An 18,830-nucleotide genomic window follows, 5' to 3' on the forward strand; every position below is an offset into this window, starting at 1 on the left:
CATTTAGACTTTCATGTGCTGAAATGTGGTGGGCCAGCACTTTTCGGATGTGAATGGTTAAGAAAAATTCAACTAGATTGATACTCATTCAAAGCTGTCATTTGTGCTATCGACAAGCAACTGCAGCCCAAACGGTAGCACTAACCAGAGACTGACACAACTGTTTAATGGTAATGAGAAGGCGTTTGAGAAGAGTATTGATAAACTCAAAGGATGAAGGCCAGAATTGAACTGGATGAATCAGCAACACCAAGATTCCATAAAGCACGTCCAGTGCCTTACGCACTATGTCCTAAAGTGGATGCTAAATTTCAGAGCTTGGAGGTATCTGGAATTCTCTCAGAGGTTGAGTGGAGTGATTGGGCCACAACTATTGTCTTGGTGATCATGAAAGGGAAGGCCGGAACCGTTTGCATATGTGGGGATTTTAAAGCAAGCATCAAGCCGGTGCTACGTACTGTACAGTATCCCCTGCCACGAATAGAAGACATTTTTGCAACTTTGGCAGATGGGGAGAGGTTTTCAAAGATTGACCTGTCACAAGCCTATCTGCAAATGGAGATTGAGAAGCCAAGCAGGAACTTTCTCACAATCAACACTCCTGTATAATTATCTCACCTTTGGTGTTGCATCAACCCTAGCAATTTGGCAAAAAGTGGACTAAGTTCTCCAAGATATCCCAGGAACACAATGTTACCTTGATGGCATCATTGTGACTGGCAAAAATGATGAAGAGCTCCTCCAAAACCTTGGTAAAGTGCTTACCAGGCTGAATGAGTGTGGTCTGCATGCAAAAGAGAGTTTTTCAAGAATGAAATCTCATATTGTGGACATGTGAAGATCATGGCTTACACAAGTCACAAGAGAAGACGGAAGCCTTGCTACAGGCAGCCAAACTGGAAAATGTGTCACAACTCAGGTCATACTTGGACCTTGTAAAGTACTACCACCTGTTTCACCCAGACATTGCTATAGTGCTGCATCCATTGAATGTGTTGTTACAGACAGGAGCAAAGTGGGAATGATCAGAAAGATGTGAAAAAGCACTCAATGATACAAAGAGACAAATAACATAAGACGAACTGCTCACCTATTGTGACCCATCGTTACCCATCTGTCTGGCATGCGATTTGTCCCCTTTATGGCATTGTAGCCGTTTTGTCACATTATGAATGATGGATCTGAACGCCCGATTACATTTGCATCAAGATTACTGACAAGTGCAGAATGCAACTATGCACAGTTTGACCGAGAAGTCCTTAGTCTAGAATGGGGAATAAAGAAGTTCCACCACTACCTCTATGGACAGAGGTTTATGCTAATGACAGATCACCAACCCCTTGTGTCCATTATCAATCCCAGGAAGAGAATTCCAGTGATGTCTGCTACCCAGTTGCAATGTTGGGCACTGGTCCTTGGAGCCCACTCTTAGGACATACATTTCAAGGGTACCAACAACACGGCAATGCTAATGGCTTGTCACATCTTCCACTGTTGACAACCTAAGAAGAAAATTCTTCATCCTGTGACCCAGCAGGAGTGTTCCACACAGCATCGGTGGACCAGTTGCCGGTAACAAATTCTGAAATACAAAAGAGAAACAAGGAATAACCTGACATTGTCAGAAGTCTATAACATCCCCATGCAAAGATGACCAGCTCATGGTAACCCTATGTTTCTAGAGTTCTCAGTGAGATGAGACCAACTGTTGGAATGTAAAAGAATGCTGATGTGTAGATCTTGTGTTGTGATTCCCTCTAAACTGTGGACCAAACATCTGCATGAAGGACACCTGGGTACAGTCAAGATGAGGAATCTCACTTGGAGCTGCATGTGATGACCGGGAATAGGTAAACAGATTGAAGATGATCAAAAGCTGTTCAGGATGTCAAAGATATCCAGATGCACCCCCACAGGCACTGTTACACTGATGAGATTGGCCGTCATCACCATGGCAAAGAGTATATATTGACTTTGCTGGGCAATTCATGGACTGCTTGTTTCTGCTGTGGATTCAAAGTGGCTGGAGGTTATCCCAATGAAGACATCCACCTCAGCAAAGACTGTCTCCACCCTGAGAACTCTCTTTGCAAGAAATGGCTTATCAGAAGAAATTGTGAGTGATAACAGACCACAATACACATCAGAAAGGTTTTGACTGTTCATGAAGAAAAATGGCATCAGACATTTCAAGTCATCTCTTCACCACCCAGCAATGGGTTAGCTGAAAGGTTTATCCAAACCTTCAGGAAATCCATTGAAGTGATGGACAAGGAGGGCATCTCCCTACAGAACGAGGACGACAACTAAAGACCCACATCTGAGCTGATTGCATTCAACAAGTCAGGCTCATTACAGCCACTGGACTTGCCTCTCGGTGGTCATGTCACTGAAATCAATGTGACACTGGCAACTGAGAACATTGTCATTGACAAGACACCTGCCAAATCTGATGCCACTGCACAGGTCCAGAGACGCTATCCTGAAAGAAACAGACCACCACCCGAAAGACTGAATCTTTAGAACTGGAAGTTAGTTATGGACTGTTATTGTGAAAACATGTTTATTTGGAATATGGGTTTAGGAAAGGGAAATTGAACGTTTTGTGCATATATGGTTTTATGTGCATTAAAAGGGGAAGGAAGTGTAATGTATGGATCCATTTCTTTCAGAGCAAAGACACTGTGCCACATGAGTTGTGAGGATTGGAATAGAATGAAGTGGCTGAATAATTGAAGCAGGAGGCTGGAATTCAGATTTCTGGATAATTGAGAACTTTTCTGGGGCAGACCTGTACAAAAGGGATGGGTAGCACTTGAATCCAAAATTCTTATGGGAAGATTTACTAGAGCTTTTGGAAGTGGTTTAAACTAATATGGCAGGAGGATGAGAACCCGTATGATAGAGTTGAGGATGAGTCAGCAGGTTTACAAGTAGATGATGGGTGTACCATGATTGTAAGGAAGGACAAGCTAATGATTGGGCACAAATGCAGACAGAGCAAAGAGTTAAATTGTACTACAGAGGCAAAATTCAAAAGGGCGAAGAATGCAGAACTGAAGGTATTGTATTTAAATGTGTGTCGCATTCAGAATAAAGTGGACGAACTCATGGAGCAATTACAGATTGGTCGGCATGGCGTTGTGGGCATCACTGAGCCGTGGTTGAAAGAAGGACATATTTGGGAGCTTAATACCAAAAGATATACTTTGTAGTGAAAGGACAGGCAAGAAGGCATAGGCAGTGGTGTGGCTCTGTTAGTAAGAGATGGAATTACATCTTTAGAAAGAGGTGACATGGGTCAGAGAATGTTGAATCTTTGTGGGTGGAGTTAAGAAACAACAAAGGGAAAAAAAACAATTTGAGAATCATATATAAGCCTTTAAGTAGTAGGCAAGATGTGGGGTTGAGATTGCAAAGGGAGCTAGAAAAGACGTGTAATAAAGGTAATGACACAATTGTAATGGGGACTTCAGTATGCAAAGGGATTGGAAAAATTAAGAGAGGGAATTTCTTGAATGCCTACGAGTTGATTTTTTTTAAGCAGCTTGGGCTTGAGCCTACCCGAGGAAAAGCTATCTTTGATTGGGTGTTGTGTGCTAACCCGGATCTTATTGAGGAGCTTAATGTGAATGAACCCTTGGGTTTGGGAGGGAGAAGCATAAATCACATGTATTAGTATCACAATGGAATAAAGGGAATTTACAGAGGCATGAGAGAGGAGCTTGCTCAAGTGGGTTATAGGAGGGATGACGGTGGAGCTGAGATGGCTTAAAATTTCTGGAAGTAGTTCACAAGGCACAATATAGATATGTCTCACAGAAAAAGTAATTCTCAAATGGCAGGAGTAGGCAACCGTGGCTGACAAGGGAAATGAAGGACTGCATAATAGCCAAGGAAGGGGATGTAAGGTAGCAAAAGTGAGTGAGAAGTTGGATGACTGGGAAGCGTTTAAAATCCAACAAAAGACAATTCAAAGAACTTCAAGAAGGGAAAAGATGAAATATAAGGGCAGACTAGCCAATAAAATAAAGCAGGATACCAAATGTTTTCTCTATTATATAAAGAGTAAAAGGGAGGTGAGAGTTGATGCTGGACCACTGGAAAATGATGCTGGTGAGGTAGTAATGGGGGACCAAAAAAATGGCAGATGAACTTAAGCTTTGTATCTGTCTTCAATTTGGAAGACACGAGCAGTGTGCCAGAGAGTGTCAGGGAGCTGGAGTGAGGGCCATTGCTATTACAAAGGAAAAAGTGCCAGGCAAACACAATGGTCTTAAGGTGGATAAGTCACCTAGGCCAGATGGGCTATATCCCAGAGTCCTGAGCTAACAGGCATGAGGCAGTGACTGGGAATAAAAGGGGCCTTTTCTGGTTGGCTGCCAGTGACTAATGGTGTTCCTCAGGGGTCAGTATTGGGACCGCTGCTTTTCACATTGATTGTCAATGATTTGGATAATGAAATTGATGACTTTGTGGTAAAGTTTGCAGATGATATGAAGATAGATGGAGGGGTAGGTTGTGCTGAGGAAACAATGCATTTGCAGCGGGACTCAGACAAATTAGAAGAATGGGCAACAAATTGGCAAATGGAATACAGTGTTTGGAAATGTATGATAATGCATTTTGGTAAAAGGAATAATAGTGTGGACTATTATCTAAATGGGGAGAAGGTTCAAACATCAAAAGTGCAGAGGGACTTAGGAGTCTTTGTGCAAGACTCCCAGAGGTTAACTCTAGGTTGAATCCGTGGTAAAGAAGGCAAATGCAATGTTGGCATTTATTTCAAGGGGACTAGAATATAAAAGCAAGGAGATGATGCTGAGCCTTTATAAGACATTAGTCAGGCCACACTCAGAGTATTGTCAACAGTTTTGGGTCCCATATCTCAGAAAGGATGTATTTTCATTGAAGAGAGTCCAGAGGAGGTTCACCAAGAATGATTCCAGGAATGAAGGGGTTAACATATGAGGAGCAGTTGGTAGTTTTGAGCCTGTACTCATTGGAATTTAGAAGAATCCATGGGGATCTCATTGAAACCTACCGAAAGTTGAAAGGACTAGATAGGGTGGATGTGGAGAGCATGTTTCCTATTGTGGGGTATCCAGAACTAGAGGGCACAGCTTCAAAATTGAAGGGTGATCCTTTAGAACAGAGGTAAGGAGGATTTTTTTTAGCCAGAGAGTAGTGAATCTGTGGAATGCTCTGCCAAAGACTATGGTGGAGGCCAAGTCCGTGGGTATATTTAAGGCAATAATTGATCATTTCCTGATCGGTCAGAGCTTGGAGGGATATGGTGAGTAGGCAGGTGAACGGGTTTGGGTGAAATCCGGGATCAGCTATGATGGAATGGCAGAGCAGACTTGGTGGACTGAATGGCATCATTATGCTCCTGTATCTAATGGACTACGTATGGGCTGTTGTCTATGTATGCACATTATTCTCTCACTCTCACACTCACTGTCACACTCTCTCGCTCTCTCTCTCACACACACACACCAATTAAAGCCATCTCCCGCGTGCGTGCTGTTATTTAATTGGTATGTAGTTGCACAGACACAACAGCGATTATTTCAGTATTTGTGCCTGTTGTAAATTAGAATATTGAATGGGTCATATCATGTTGCTTTGGAGCTGGTTCAGCACCTACAAAGCAGCATTAACTCCACAATGACTACTAATGAATGTGTTTTCTGAGAAAGCATACTGCAGGTTCCTATATTAATAAAGACTAAAGATACGCATAGAGATAGGATTCAAGTGTTCAGTTCTGAATCTTGGGGGTGGTAGTTTCTGTCATGAGGGTTCTGAATTGTGGGGATATTATAGGCTGCTGGGGATTTTGCAGGGTTGGGATTAGACAGGTAACAGTGAGGTTGGGATGAGATCTTGATGGTCAGATCAGAATACTGGGTGGGGGTTGGTGGACTGTGTGTATCCATGTCAGATGCTGGATGAAGCATTACTGTCAGGATAGGGTGCATGTCCAAGTTGCAATCAAGCTGACTGGGGAGTATTTTGGGGTAAGGAGGGGCATAGTGAGGATGCATGTTTAACTGGGGTGACCAACCTGGGACCTTCTGAAAGCCACTGGATAAGTCTTGGTTTCTCTGCATTACAGCATAAAGAAGACAAAAGCATGAAGTCGTACAATTATGAGAAACTCCTGTCATCTCTGCCAAATAGTTTTGCTTAGAAGTGTAGTCACCTGGCCCACATAAATGTGGTCCTGTGCTAAAAGTTGCTTTAAACATATATCAGGCTCCCACTGACATTATGTTTTCTTTTATTTACTATTAAGTGCACTACACTTTGTTAAACTTGCCCTACATATGTCAGTGCTTGAAGCAATGAGCCAATTTGCTCTGGAATGCAATCTGTCGTGACTGGTATTTCCTTCAATCAGCACTACTGACTTGTAACACTTCCATGTATTGCTGGGCTTGTATTTCTGTCTACTGGCTGTCTGTATGCAATTATTTTTTTCAGAATCAGGCTTATTTGGAATCAGATTTATGAGATGATTTTTGTTTGTGTGCAGCAGCAGTAGAACGCAAAGACAAAATTACTATAAATTGGAAAATAAATAGTGCAACTAAAGAGAATTATGTAGTGTTCATGGACCATTCAGTAATCTGGTAACGGAAGGGAAGAAGCTGTTCCTGAATTGTTGAATATAGGTCTTCGGGCTCCCACCCTGGTGGGAAGAATGGGGCACCTGGTGACACCGGCTGGGTCCACAGCCCTCAGCAGCCTGTGGCAAAGCTCCATACCAGGCTGTGCTTCAGCCTGTCAGAATGCTTCCAATGTACTGTCAATGTAACATAATGAAAAAGCTTATACTTTTACACTCCCTGGACAGGTTTGACAGTCACGGTATGGCTTACAGTAACCGAGAAGCTATAGAAATTTGCAAGAATCTTTGACATACCAAATCTGCTCATACTTCTAACTCCCCTGTGGATAGCTCCCTGTTTCTTGGTTACTGGAAGTCATACCGTGACTATCAAACCTCTCTGGGGAGTGTAAAAATATAAGCTTTTTCATTATGTTACATTGACATTACATATATGAAACGCCATCTATTTCAGAAGTGTTGAACTGGGTGATATATAAATGCAGACATAAATATGTTAAATGCTGTTTTGTTTATCAGGCTTGTCGGAAGTTCAGCGACGGAGGCACTTGTAAAGAATCCTGTCCTCGCTTGGAAATTTATAATACAATCACTTTTCAAATGGAGCGGAATCCACACGGAAAATATAGTTTTGGAGCATCCTGTGTAGAGAAGTGTCCCCGTATGTTGTTCTTGAATTATTCTGTGATTTGATGAAATTAAGAGGTATTTGTATGCTGAAAGCTGGTTGATTATAAACGCTGAAATTCACTGCCATCATTTACCCAATTAATAGCTTGATTTGGGGTTGATGAGAGTAATTGAGTTGTAGTTGTTGATTATAGATCTAGATACCGTCATAGAAAGTTACAGCCAGAAACAGGCCTTTTAGCCCACTGTCTGCACTGACCTTCAACCATCCATTAACAGAGAACATTAATTCTCTGTTTACTCTCCTCATCCCTCTCTATCATCCCCCCCCCCCACCCCTGGCAGGTTCTACCACTCACCTATACAAAAGCAGAGATTTACAGGAGCCAGTTGACCTACCAACCCATGCATTTAGGATGTGGAGAAAACCAGAGCTTCCAGAGGAAACCCACACAAAATGTTCAAATTCCTCACAGACAGATCAGGATTGGTCCCAGGTCTCTGAGCCTGTGAACCTGTGGTTCTATATTCTGTACCACAGTGTAACCCATATTAATGAAGCTGTCTGTATCAGTGAGCACATTTGGTAAGCACTGAATTGTCAATTACTCTGCCTAATGGACAAATAAGAAAGCAAATTGGATGAGTTTTCTGGTTCTCAGTAATGTTGGAGGAGAGGAATGACAAGAATGCTCTATTGAAAGGTAATCTAAAATAAGATGACCCCGACCTGCTACTGAGTGCATCAATGATTATTGTTGATGTGAAGGAGAACAAGTTGAAGGGGCTCGGTGAAATAAGGAAAGGAGAAATTGGAACTGATGGTTGCTCCCCTCAGAGCCAGCACGAACCCAATGCACAGAATTACCTCTTCCTTTTTCACCAAGTATAAGATTGTCAAGAAATGTTTTCCTTTTGAAATTATAAATCATATTCCATTGAATTTTAATACCTCTTCTAAACTTGCTATTTTCTTTAAACTTCAGATAACTATGTGGTAACAGACCTTGATTCCTGTGTTCGATCCTGCAGTCCTGGTACACATGAGGTGGATGAGGACAATATCAGAAAGTGTAAAAAATGTGAAGGACCTTGTCCAAAAGGTATATCTCAGAGCTACCCTTGACTTCAGTGTGAAGCATAACTTCAGTTAGATTTAACAGTTTGTTGTATTGCTCCCTTCACCTCTTCTCTGACAACATCATCTCATCTCATTCCAATTTCATTCATCCACTGACTCAATCAAGATCAACCAGTAATCCTGGAAGTGAATTCTACAGCTTCCAAATTCTTTTGTGAAATTCAAGCGTCTGTTCTCTCTTCTAAATCTTTACCATATAGTTTTGAATACATGTCTACCTCCATTTTCTAGCTTTTCAGAATTTTAAACATCTATCATACTCTCCAAAATACAGCGCGTCATGATTACTGGCTTTGACTAGCTATGCCATTTCCCCTTCTTACTGTCAACTCAAAGATTCCTTTTAGTTCCTAAATAATTATCAGTAAGTAGACTTTCTGTTTCAGCATGCAATACAAATGTAGCATTATATACACTACTTTCAAACCTATACTGATCATCGGCTTGAATAGTAAAAAGGAGTACAGCCAAAACTGAGCTTAATAAGGATTCTGTCATTCCAACTATTCTCATAAATAGTTCTTCTAATCAGTTTCAGTTAATTTTTCTCTATTTTATCCCCAATTCCACTCTTAATCTTTGTCTAATGATATTTCATAATGGCTTGCAATTCTCCCAGTGTGCTCCTTGACATCATGTGAGCTTGTGTTTGATGTAACAATTAATTAGCTGACACAAATTGTTGTGTGTTCATAAAACAAAGGAAATTGGTAACTCGGGGGAGTACCTCTCATGCAGGAGTTCACAACCTTTTTTATTCCGTGGACCCTACCATTAATCGAGGGGGTCCATGGACTCCATGTTGACAACCCTTGGACTAATGTGATTTTTGCCACTTAGTGCTGTGTAGAATGTACAACTGGAATCAAAAGTAAGACTCCTTATAATTGTAGGACAGATGGTGTTAGACTTTTGTTAATGGCTTTGAAACTTCTTTTCTTTCACATGCATGGTTTGAAATATTCTAGCTGAAGTAGTCCACCAGTAGACTAAAAATTCATCAATTTGTCATAAAACAAGGAAACATCTAAATCATTTGTCTGATTGTGTGTATTAATTGATTGCCAATTGGATTAAGAATTCAGTGTTTGCTAAGCTAGATGACTTTCTACATAAGGTTAACACTGGGGGAAAAGAAAACAAAGAAGACCACGTCCTTACATTATTTTTTAGAATGTACTTTGAGCATGTTAAGAGATGAGTATCACTAGTTTCCTTGGGAGGATTGATTATTGATCAGATGAATATTCTAATAGTTGGGGTTTAAATGGAAATTGTATGTTGGTCAGTCCAAATATCCCATAGCAATCACACAATGACCTTTGTAGTCTGCTTCAGGTCAAAAGGTACTGCTTCATGCATTAATTATGGTGGGAATTAAAGCACCATTTTGTTTTATAAATAATAAATCCTTCCTTCTGATGAAACAAATATCAAGGAAATGGCAAGAGGTCCATAATTTATTTTTATTGTTGATTTTTATTTTCAAACAAGTGCCCCTGGGAGAAAGTTAAGAATGTGCAGATTTGAAGAAAAAATTTATCACCAGAATGGTGAGGAAAATTTCCCCCAAGGAATAGCTAAGGCCCAGGATCTGTATAAACACATCAGCCACTGCCTCTGCTTCTATTGCATTTTTGTACTAAAGTTGAAATTTGAAAGTATTTATTATCAAAGTACATATCTGTCACTATATACAACCCTGAGGTGTGTTTCCTTGTGGACTCTCGGTAAATCCAAAAGCCATAATGGAATCAATGAAAGAGCACACCCAGCAGGGCAGGCAAACAACTAATGTGCAAAAGACAAAAAAAAAAGTTCAAATACAAAAGAGAAAACAAAATGAACAAAGGAGCAATAAATATTGACAACACGATTTGAAGATATAAGATTCAGTTAAACTTGTATCTCACTTCGTAAATTAAAAAGACAACTCAGGCATTTTTATGCATCTGGCTATAGCAGGGCTTAAATATTTGATATCAAACCAGTTTGAATCCTGGTACAGATAGAGACCTTCTTGTGGTTTTGTTTGGTTTTGCAGGATGTAGGTATAGTAGGCAAGTAGAAAGTACATGGTCAATTCCTTGCCCTTGCAAAGGTGGTAGCAATCTACCTTTCTAAACTACTGCAGTGCCTCTGCAGATGGTGCTCTCACTACCCTGCTGGGTTGGAATTTCAAGGATTTAAGCTCAGCCATGATAAAGGGCGAGCAGTACATCTCCAAATTGTGTTGTGCCACTTGGAATGAAACGTCCAGGCACCCTCTGCCCATGTCCTTGGCGGTGGAGGATGGAGATTTGGCAGGTGTTGTCAGAGTAGTTTGGAATAACAGACGCTATATATTCAGAGCCATTGTGTGCTGGCATCGAAGAAACGAATGTTCAGGAACGTGGTAGGTTCTCAGCAACGTCTCTGCTTTGTACTGAATGATGTCAAGTTGGTTGAGCTGCACTCATCTACCAAGTGAAAATAATTTTGTTATGCTCCATGCTTGTGCTAGATTTGTGGTGGAAAGACTGCATTTTCAGGAGGTAAGTTGCATGTTGTAGTGTATTCAACCTCTGATATACTGTTGTAGCTATGGTGTTTATGCAGTTGGTTCAGCTGAGTTTCCAAACAAAGATGAACATCTCTCCCTTCCACACCACTTGGTAGTGCCAGTAGCACTCAAATGTCAAAGTGTTCAGACTCTTTTATCACCTTGTATTTTTGTTACACAGATGTTGCTTGCCATTTATCAGTCTATTCTGATGATGTATTCAATGTTGTAATATTCAGTAGGTATACGGAGGAGGTGAAATTGAGCAAGGAATGCTTTCCCCATATAGATAATTTATTCCACTGCACCACAGTTGTAATATTTGACAGAGATGAATATTTGAAAGGCCATCTTCCTGTCTCTGCCTCACTTTGTGTTTAAAACCTTACTGTCTATAAATTATTACTTCCATAGCTCATCTGTCCTCAACTTCTCTATTATAAATTCTATGTTCACTTCAGCTGGAATTTGCAATAAGAATAAAGATGAAGTTCCTAGCATTCAGTCTTCTGCTTCTCAATCTCTGAGGAGTTTTAACATTTCCCCTTCAAATATTTAATCAATATTTTAAAAGGATTATTGAATCTACATCCACTACTATGATGATAGTGCAATTCCAGTCCCAAGTGGTTTGAGTTATGCACAGCAACTTCAACACTGAACCAGCTCTGATATCTGAACGCCATATTGAGTCTGTCACACTGAGATGGATGAGTTATTAAACAGAGACCTTGTCTTGCTTTCAAGACATAAACTTCCCCACAGTACTATGTCAAGTTTTTTCCATGTCCTGATCTTGTAGACAAGTCTTAATCACTATTATAAAAGTAGCTCTCATTGACTTATTGCAAGTTGTACAGCCTCGATATGTGCGAATTGGTAACTATATTTTCAATTTTATAAGAATACCTCATCAAAAGCCAAGTTAATTATTATGTGCACACGTACATGTGCTGTGCACACAGGTACAATGAAAAGCTTACTTGTATCAGTGTCATAGGCACATAATCTCTCTAATTTTTTTTCCAAAATTAAGTTCATGAATGGCGCCATGTAAGTGGAGATTTGCATTTAAAAATAAATCTGTTTGAATCTAACCATTTGCTTACTTCCAATCTTCTCTTTTCTCAGACTGCAGTGGAATTGGAGTTGCACCCTTGAAGGATGCCATGTCAATCAATTCCTCAAATATTGATTCATTTAAAAATTGCACCAAAATTAATGGCAATGTGGTCATTTTGGAAGTGGCCTTCAAAGGGTAAATAATTTCATAGCATTTCTATTAATTTACAGAGTAATGTCCTCAAGGTAAACAAGCTTTCCATACTGAATTGAGAATAAAGCTATTCTTAGTATAGATTCCGAGATCACTTACACCAACATTAATTGCAATAAGTTATCCTCTCAGGGACAAGGTTCATGGTGAATCAGTTTTAGATTTATGAAGACGTGAGAGCCTGCAGATGCTGGAAGTCTGGAGTAACGTGCACAAAACACTGGAGAAACACAAAGTCAGGCAAAATCTACAGAGGGAAATAAATAGCCAATACTTTGTGCTGAGACCCTTCATCTGCACTCTAGATGCTTTTATACTTCTGGTGGTTTTGGAACATTTTCTTTCCATATGTTAGGCCATGCTTTAAAACATTGAAATGTTTGTCTAATTCTGGTATAGTTAAGTGTGGTAAAGCAGTTTTATGCTTAGACATTTTTTAAGGAAAAGCTTACTGTGAAACTTGTGTATTTTAATCAGACCGCCTTGTCAAACACCCAAGAGTAAATTCATTTTAAATAACATAAAATATACTTTGATATACCTTTGGAACAAAAAGTATAGAAATGTTTACTGATGATACTGCTGTACTTAACAAGAAAATTAATATTCAAGAAGTGTGAACTGTGATTATATCAATTTTCCAGAAAAATCTTTGTATTGTTAGACAAAAGGACCTGGACTAACTCTAATTTGAGCTTAACATATAGAAATGTTGTGTGATAGTTTATCCAATTTCAGGGGAATCATTCAGCAGAATATATACTGTTAATGCCTGTTTCTCCATTTTAGTGATAACTTCTCAAAAGCACCTCCACTGCTTCTAGAAAAATTGGAAATCTTTAGAACTGTCAAAGAAATAACAGGTTAGTTGTTTGGGATTTTTAGATGCTATTAAGCTGGTTTTTTTTTAAATGGTGAGAGCATGAAATGTTTTCAGAGGAACCTGCATGTCCTTGTACACATCCAAAAGGTAATATGCAAATATATGACCATAAGACATAGGAGCAGAATTAGGCCATTCAGCCCATTGAGTCTGATCCACCATTCCATCATGGCTGATCCCAGATTCCACTCATCCCCATACACCTGCCTTCTCGTCATATCCTTTCATTCCCTAACCAATCAGGAAACTATCAACTTCCACCTAAATATACTCATGGACTTGGCCTCCACCAGTCTGTGGCAGAGCAGATTTACTACTGTCTACTGAAAGAAATTCCTCCTTACCTCTGTTCTATTTTGAGTCTGTGCCCTCTAGTTCTGGATACCCCCACCATAGGAAACATCCTCTCCACATCCACCCTATCTAGTCCTTTCGACATTCAGTAGGTTTCAATGGGATCCCCACACGTTCTTCTAATTCCAGTGTGTACAGGCCCAGAGCTGCCAAATACTCCTCGTGTTAACCCCTTCATTCCTGGAGTTATCCTTATGAACCTCCTCTCCAATGACAACACATCCTTTCTGAGATGTGCGGCCTAGAACTGTTGACGATATTCCAAGTGTGGTCTGACTTGTGTCTTATAAAGGCTCAGCATTATCTCCTTGCTTTTATATTCTGTTCTCCTTGAAATAAATGTGAACATTGTATTTTCCTTGTGTACTACAGACTCAACCTGTAAATTAACTTTCTGGGAGTCTTGCTGAGGACTCCTAAGTCCCTCTGCACCTCTGATGTTTGAACCTACTCCCCATTTAGATAGTAGTCCTCACTATTGTTTCTTTTACCAAAATGCATTATCAGACATTTCCCAGCACTGTATTCCATCTGCCACTTTTTGCCCATTCTTTCAATTTGTCTAAGTCCTGCTGCAATTGCTTTGCTTCCTCAGCCTTACCTACCCCTCCACCTATCTTCATATCATCCACAAGCTTTGCCACAAAACCATCAATACCATTATCTAAATCATTGACACACTATGTGAAAAGTAGGGGTCCCAATACTGACCCCCGAGAAACACAATTAGTCACTGACAGCCAACCAGAAAAGGCTCCATTTATCCCCAATTGCTGCCTCCTGCCTGTCAGCCATTCATTCATCCATGCCAGTATCTTTCCTGTAATGCCATATGATTTTATCTTGTTAAGCAGCCTCATATGTGGCACCTTATCAAATGCCTTCTGAAAATCCAAGTAAATGACACTCACTGCCTCTCATTTGTCCATCCTGCTTGTTACTTCCTCAAGTAACTCTTAAGAGATTTGTCAGGCAAGATTTCCCTTTACAGAAACCATGCTGACTTTGACTTATTTATCACTGGTCTCCAAGTACCCCAAAACCACATCCTTAATAATAGACTCCAACACTTCCCCAAACACTGAGCTTAGGCTATCTGGCCAATAATTTCCTTTCTTTTGCCTTTCTTCCTTTTTAAAGAGTGGAGTGACATTTGCAATCTTCCTGTCCTCTAGGACCATGCCAGAATCAAGTGATTCTTGAAATATCATGACAAATGCATCTGTTACCTCTTCAGTAATTTGTCTCAGAACTCTGGGATATTGTCCATCTGACCCAGGTGACTTATCCAGCTTAAGACCTTTGAGTTTGCCAAGCACTTTTTCCTTTGTAATAGCAATGGCGCTCACTCCTGCTCCCTGACACTCATGGACCTCTGGCGTACTACTAGTGTCTTCAAAGAATAGTGAAGATGGATGCAATGTACACATTAAGTTCATCTGCCATTTTTTTTTGTCTCCCATTACTACCTCACCAGCATCAATTTCCAGTGGTCCAATATCAACTCTCTCCTCCCTTTTACTTCTTACATAACTGAAATAACATTTGGTATCCTGCTTTATATTATTTGGTAGTCTGCCCTCATATTTCATCTATTCCCTTCTAATAGGCTTTTTAGTTGTCTTTTGTTGCATTTTAAATGTTTCCCAATCATCCAACTTCCCACTCACTTTTGCTACCTAATATACCCTTTCTTGTCTTTTATGCAGTCTTCAGCTTCCTTTGTCAGTTATGGTTGCTTATCCCTGCCATAAAAACTTCTTTTCTCTGTCCTCTGTCTTGTAAACTATTCCCAGAACTTCAGCCGACTCTGCTGTGCCATCATCCCTGTCAGTATCCTCCTCCAGTCCATCTGGGCAAGCTCCCCTCTCATGCCTCTGTAATTCCCTTTATTCCATTGCAATTATGTGAATTATTCTTCTCCCTCTCAAATTACAGTATCAATTCAATCATGTTATGATCACCGCCTCCTATAGGTTCCTTTATGTTAAGCTCCCTAATAATATCTGGGTTATTACTCAATGCCCAATCTCTTTTCCCAAATAGGCTCCAGTACAAGCTGCTCTAAAAAGCCACCTCATGGATATTCAACAAACTACCTCTCTTGTGATCCGACACCAACCTGATTTCCCAATCCCCTTGCATATTGAAGCCCCCAATTACAATTGTGTCATTATCCTTATTACATACCTTTTCCCACTCTCTTTGCAATCTTAACCCCACATCTTGGCTACTATTTGGAGGCCTATATAAGACTCCTGTAATGGTTTTTTCACCCTTGCAATTTCTTAACTCCACCCATAAAGATCCAACATTCTCTGACCCTGTGTCACCTCTTTCTAAAGATGTAATTTCATCTCCTACCAATAGAATCACACCACCACCTATGCCTTCCTGCCTGTCCTTTCGACACAAAGTATATCCTTTGATGTTAAGCTCCCAACTATGGCCTCCTTTCAGCCACGACTCAGTGACACCCACAACGTCATACCAACTAATCTCTAATTGTGCCACAAGTTCATCCACCTTATTCTGAATGCTACGTGCATATAAATACAGCACCTTCAGTCCTGCATTCTTCACCCTTTTGAATTTTGCCTCTGTGGTACAATTTAACTCTTTGCTCTGTCTGCATTTGTACCTAATTATTGGCTTGTCGTTCATTACATTCATGTTATATCCATCATCTACTTGTAAACCTGCTGGATCATCCTCAGCTCTATCATACTGGTTCCCATCCCCCTGCCATACAACCAGTAATGAGAATGATGAAGGGTATATAGCTTTATTGCAGGAAATTTGAAGAAAGTTTTTTTTTTACTTGAATTATAAAATGCTCTTGTGAGACTGCACCTGCACTATGTTATTTGGATCTTGTCTCTCTACATAATAGACAATAGGTGCAGAAGTTCAGCCCTTCGAGGTTGCACTGCCATTCTGAGATCATGGCTGATCATCTACTATCAATACCCGGTTCCTGCCTTGTCTCCATAACCCTTGATTCCCCTATCCATAAGATACCTATCTAGCTCCTTCTTGAAAGCATCCAGAGAATTGGCCTCCACTACCTTCTGAGGTAGCGCGTTCCACACCTCCACAACTCTCTGGGAGAAGTTCCTCCTCAACTCTGTCCTAAATGACCTACCCCTTATTCTTAAACCATGCCCTCTGGTACTGGATTCTCCCAGCAGCTGGAACATATTTCCTGCCTCTATCTCGTCCAATCCCTTAATAATCTTATATGTCTCAATCAGATCCCCCCTCAATCTCCTTAATTCCAGCGTGTACAAGCCCGGTCTCTCCAACCACTCTGCGTAAGACAGTCCAGACATCCCAGGAATTAATTTAGTGAACCTACGCTGCACCTCCTCCACAGCCAGGATGTCCTTCCTTAACCCTGGAGACCAAAACTGCACACAGTACTCCAGGTGTGGTCTCACCAGGGCCCTGTACAAATGCAAAAGGATTTCCTTGCTCTTGTACTCAATTCCCTTTGTAATAAAGGCCAACATTCCATTAGCCTTCTTCACTGCCTGCTGCACTTGCTCATTCACCTTCAGAGACTGATGAACAAGTACTCCTAGATCTTTTTGTATTTCTCCCTTACCTAACTCCACACCGTTCAGATAATAATCTGCCTTCCTGTTCTTGCTCCCAAAGTGAATAACCTCAGACTTATTCACATTAAACGCCATCTGCCAAGTTTCTGCCCACTCACCCAGCCTATCCAAGTCACCTTGAATTCTCCTAACATCCTCATCACATGTCACACTGCCACCCAGCTTAGTATCATCAGCAAACTTGCTGATGTTATTCGCAATGCCTTCCTCTAAATCATTGACGTAAATCGTAAACAGCTGTGGTCCCAATACCGAGCCCTGTGGCACCCCACTAGTCACCACCTGCCATTCCGAGAAACACCCATTCACTGCTACTCTTTGCTTTCTATCTGCCAACCAGTTTTCTATCCATGTCAATATCCTCCCCCCAATGCTATGAGCTCTGATTTTACCCACCAATCTCCTATGTGGTACCTTATCAAATGCCTTCTGAAAGTCAAGGTACACCACATCCACTGGATCTCCCGCGTCTATCTTCCTGGTTACATCCTCGAAAAACTCCAATAGATTAGTCAAGCATGATTTGCCCTTGGTAAATCCATGCTGGCTTGGCCCAATCCTATCACTGCTATCAAGATATGCTGCTATTTCATCTTTAATAATGGACTCTAGCATCTTCCCCACTACTAATGTTGGGCTAACAGGGGGATAGTTCTCTGTTTTCTCCCTCCCTCCTTTCTTAAAAAGTGGGATAACATTAGCCATTCACCAATCCTCAGGAACTGATCTTGAATCTAAGGAACATTGGAAAATGATCACCAATGCATCCGCAATTTCCAGAGCCACCTCCTTTAGTACCCTAGGATGCAGACCATCTGGACCTGGGGATTTGTTAGCCTTCAGTCCCATCAGTCTACTCATCACTGTTTCCTTCCTAATGTCAATCTGTTTCAGTTCCTCTGTTACCCTATGTCCTTGGCCCATCCCTACATCTGGGAGATTGCATGTGTCTTCCCTAGTGAAGACAGATCCAAAGTACTTATTAAATTTGGCTGCCATTTCTCTGTTTCCCAGAACAATTTCTCCCAATTCATTCTTCAAGGGCCCAACATTGTTCTTAACTATCTTCCTTCTCTTCACATACCTAAAAAAAAACTTTTGCTATCCCCCTTTATATTCCTAGCTAGCTTGCGTTCATACCTCATTTTTTCTCCCCATATAGCCTTTTTAGTTAAGTTCTGTTGCTCCTTAAAAATTTCCCAATCATCCGTCTTCCCACTCACCTTAGCTCTGTTGTACTTTTTTTTAATGCTATGCTATCTCTGACTTCCTTTGTCAACCACTGTGGCCACTTTCCCCCCTTTGAATCCTTCCTTCTCCGGGGGATGAACTGATTTTGCACCTTGTGCTTTATTCCCAAGAATACCTGCCATTGCTGTTCCACTGTCTTCTCTGCTAGGATATCCGACCAGTCAACTTTGGCCAGCTCCTCCCTCATGGCTCCATAGTCTCCTTTGTTCAACTGCAATACTGACACTTCTGATCTGCCCTTATCCCTCTCAACTTGCAGATAAAAACTTATCATATTATGGTCACTACCTCCTAATGGCTCCTTTACTTCAAGATCACTTATCAAATCCTGTTCATTGCACAACACTAAATCCAGAATAGCCTTATCCCTGGTCGGCTCTCGTACAAGCTGCTCCAAAAATGCATCCCGTAGGCACTCTACAAACTCCCTATCCTGGGGTCCAGTACCAACCTGGTTTTCTCAGTTCACCTGCATGTTGAAATCCCCCATAACTAC

General features: G+C 40.8%; 1 protein-coding gene across 3 annotated transcripts in view; it reads left to right on the forward strand.

Moving 5' to 3' along the window:
• egfra (epidermal growth factor receptor a (erythroblastic leukemia viral (v-erb-b) oncogene homolog, avian)) overlaps nucleotides 1-18,830 on the forward strand; it is a 288,862-nt gene that overhangs the window by 204,153 nt on the left and 65,879 nt on the right. For all 3 annotated transcript variants that reach the window (XM_072253612.1, XM_072253613.1, XM_072253614.1), the window contains 4 exons: nucleotides 7,157-7,298; nucleotides 8,254-8,370; nucleotides 12,082-12,208; nucleotides 13,016-13,089. In XM_072253612.1, the coding sequence (XP_072109713.1) occupies nucleotides 7,157-7,298; nucleotides 8,254-8,370; nucleotides 12,082-12,208; nucleotides 13,016-13,089 (460 nt within the window). The remainder of the gene's footprint in view (nucleotides 1-7,156; nucleotides 7,299-8,253; nucleotides 8,371-12,081; nucleotides 12,209-13,015; nucleotides 13,090-18,830) is intronic.

The sequence above is a fragment of the Mobula birostris genome, chromosome 3 (assembly GCF_030028105.1).
Source record: "Mobula birostris isolate sMobBir1 chromosome 3, sMobBir1.hap1, whole genome shotgun sequence".
Taxonomy (NCBI): domain Eukaryota; kingdom Metazoa; phylum Chordata; class Chondrichthyes; order Myliobatiformes; family Myliobatidae; genus Mobula; species Mobula birostris.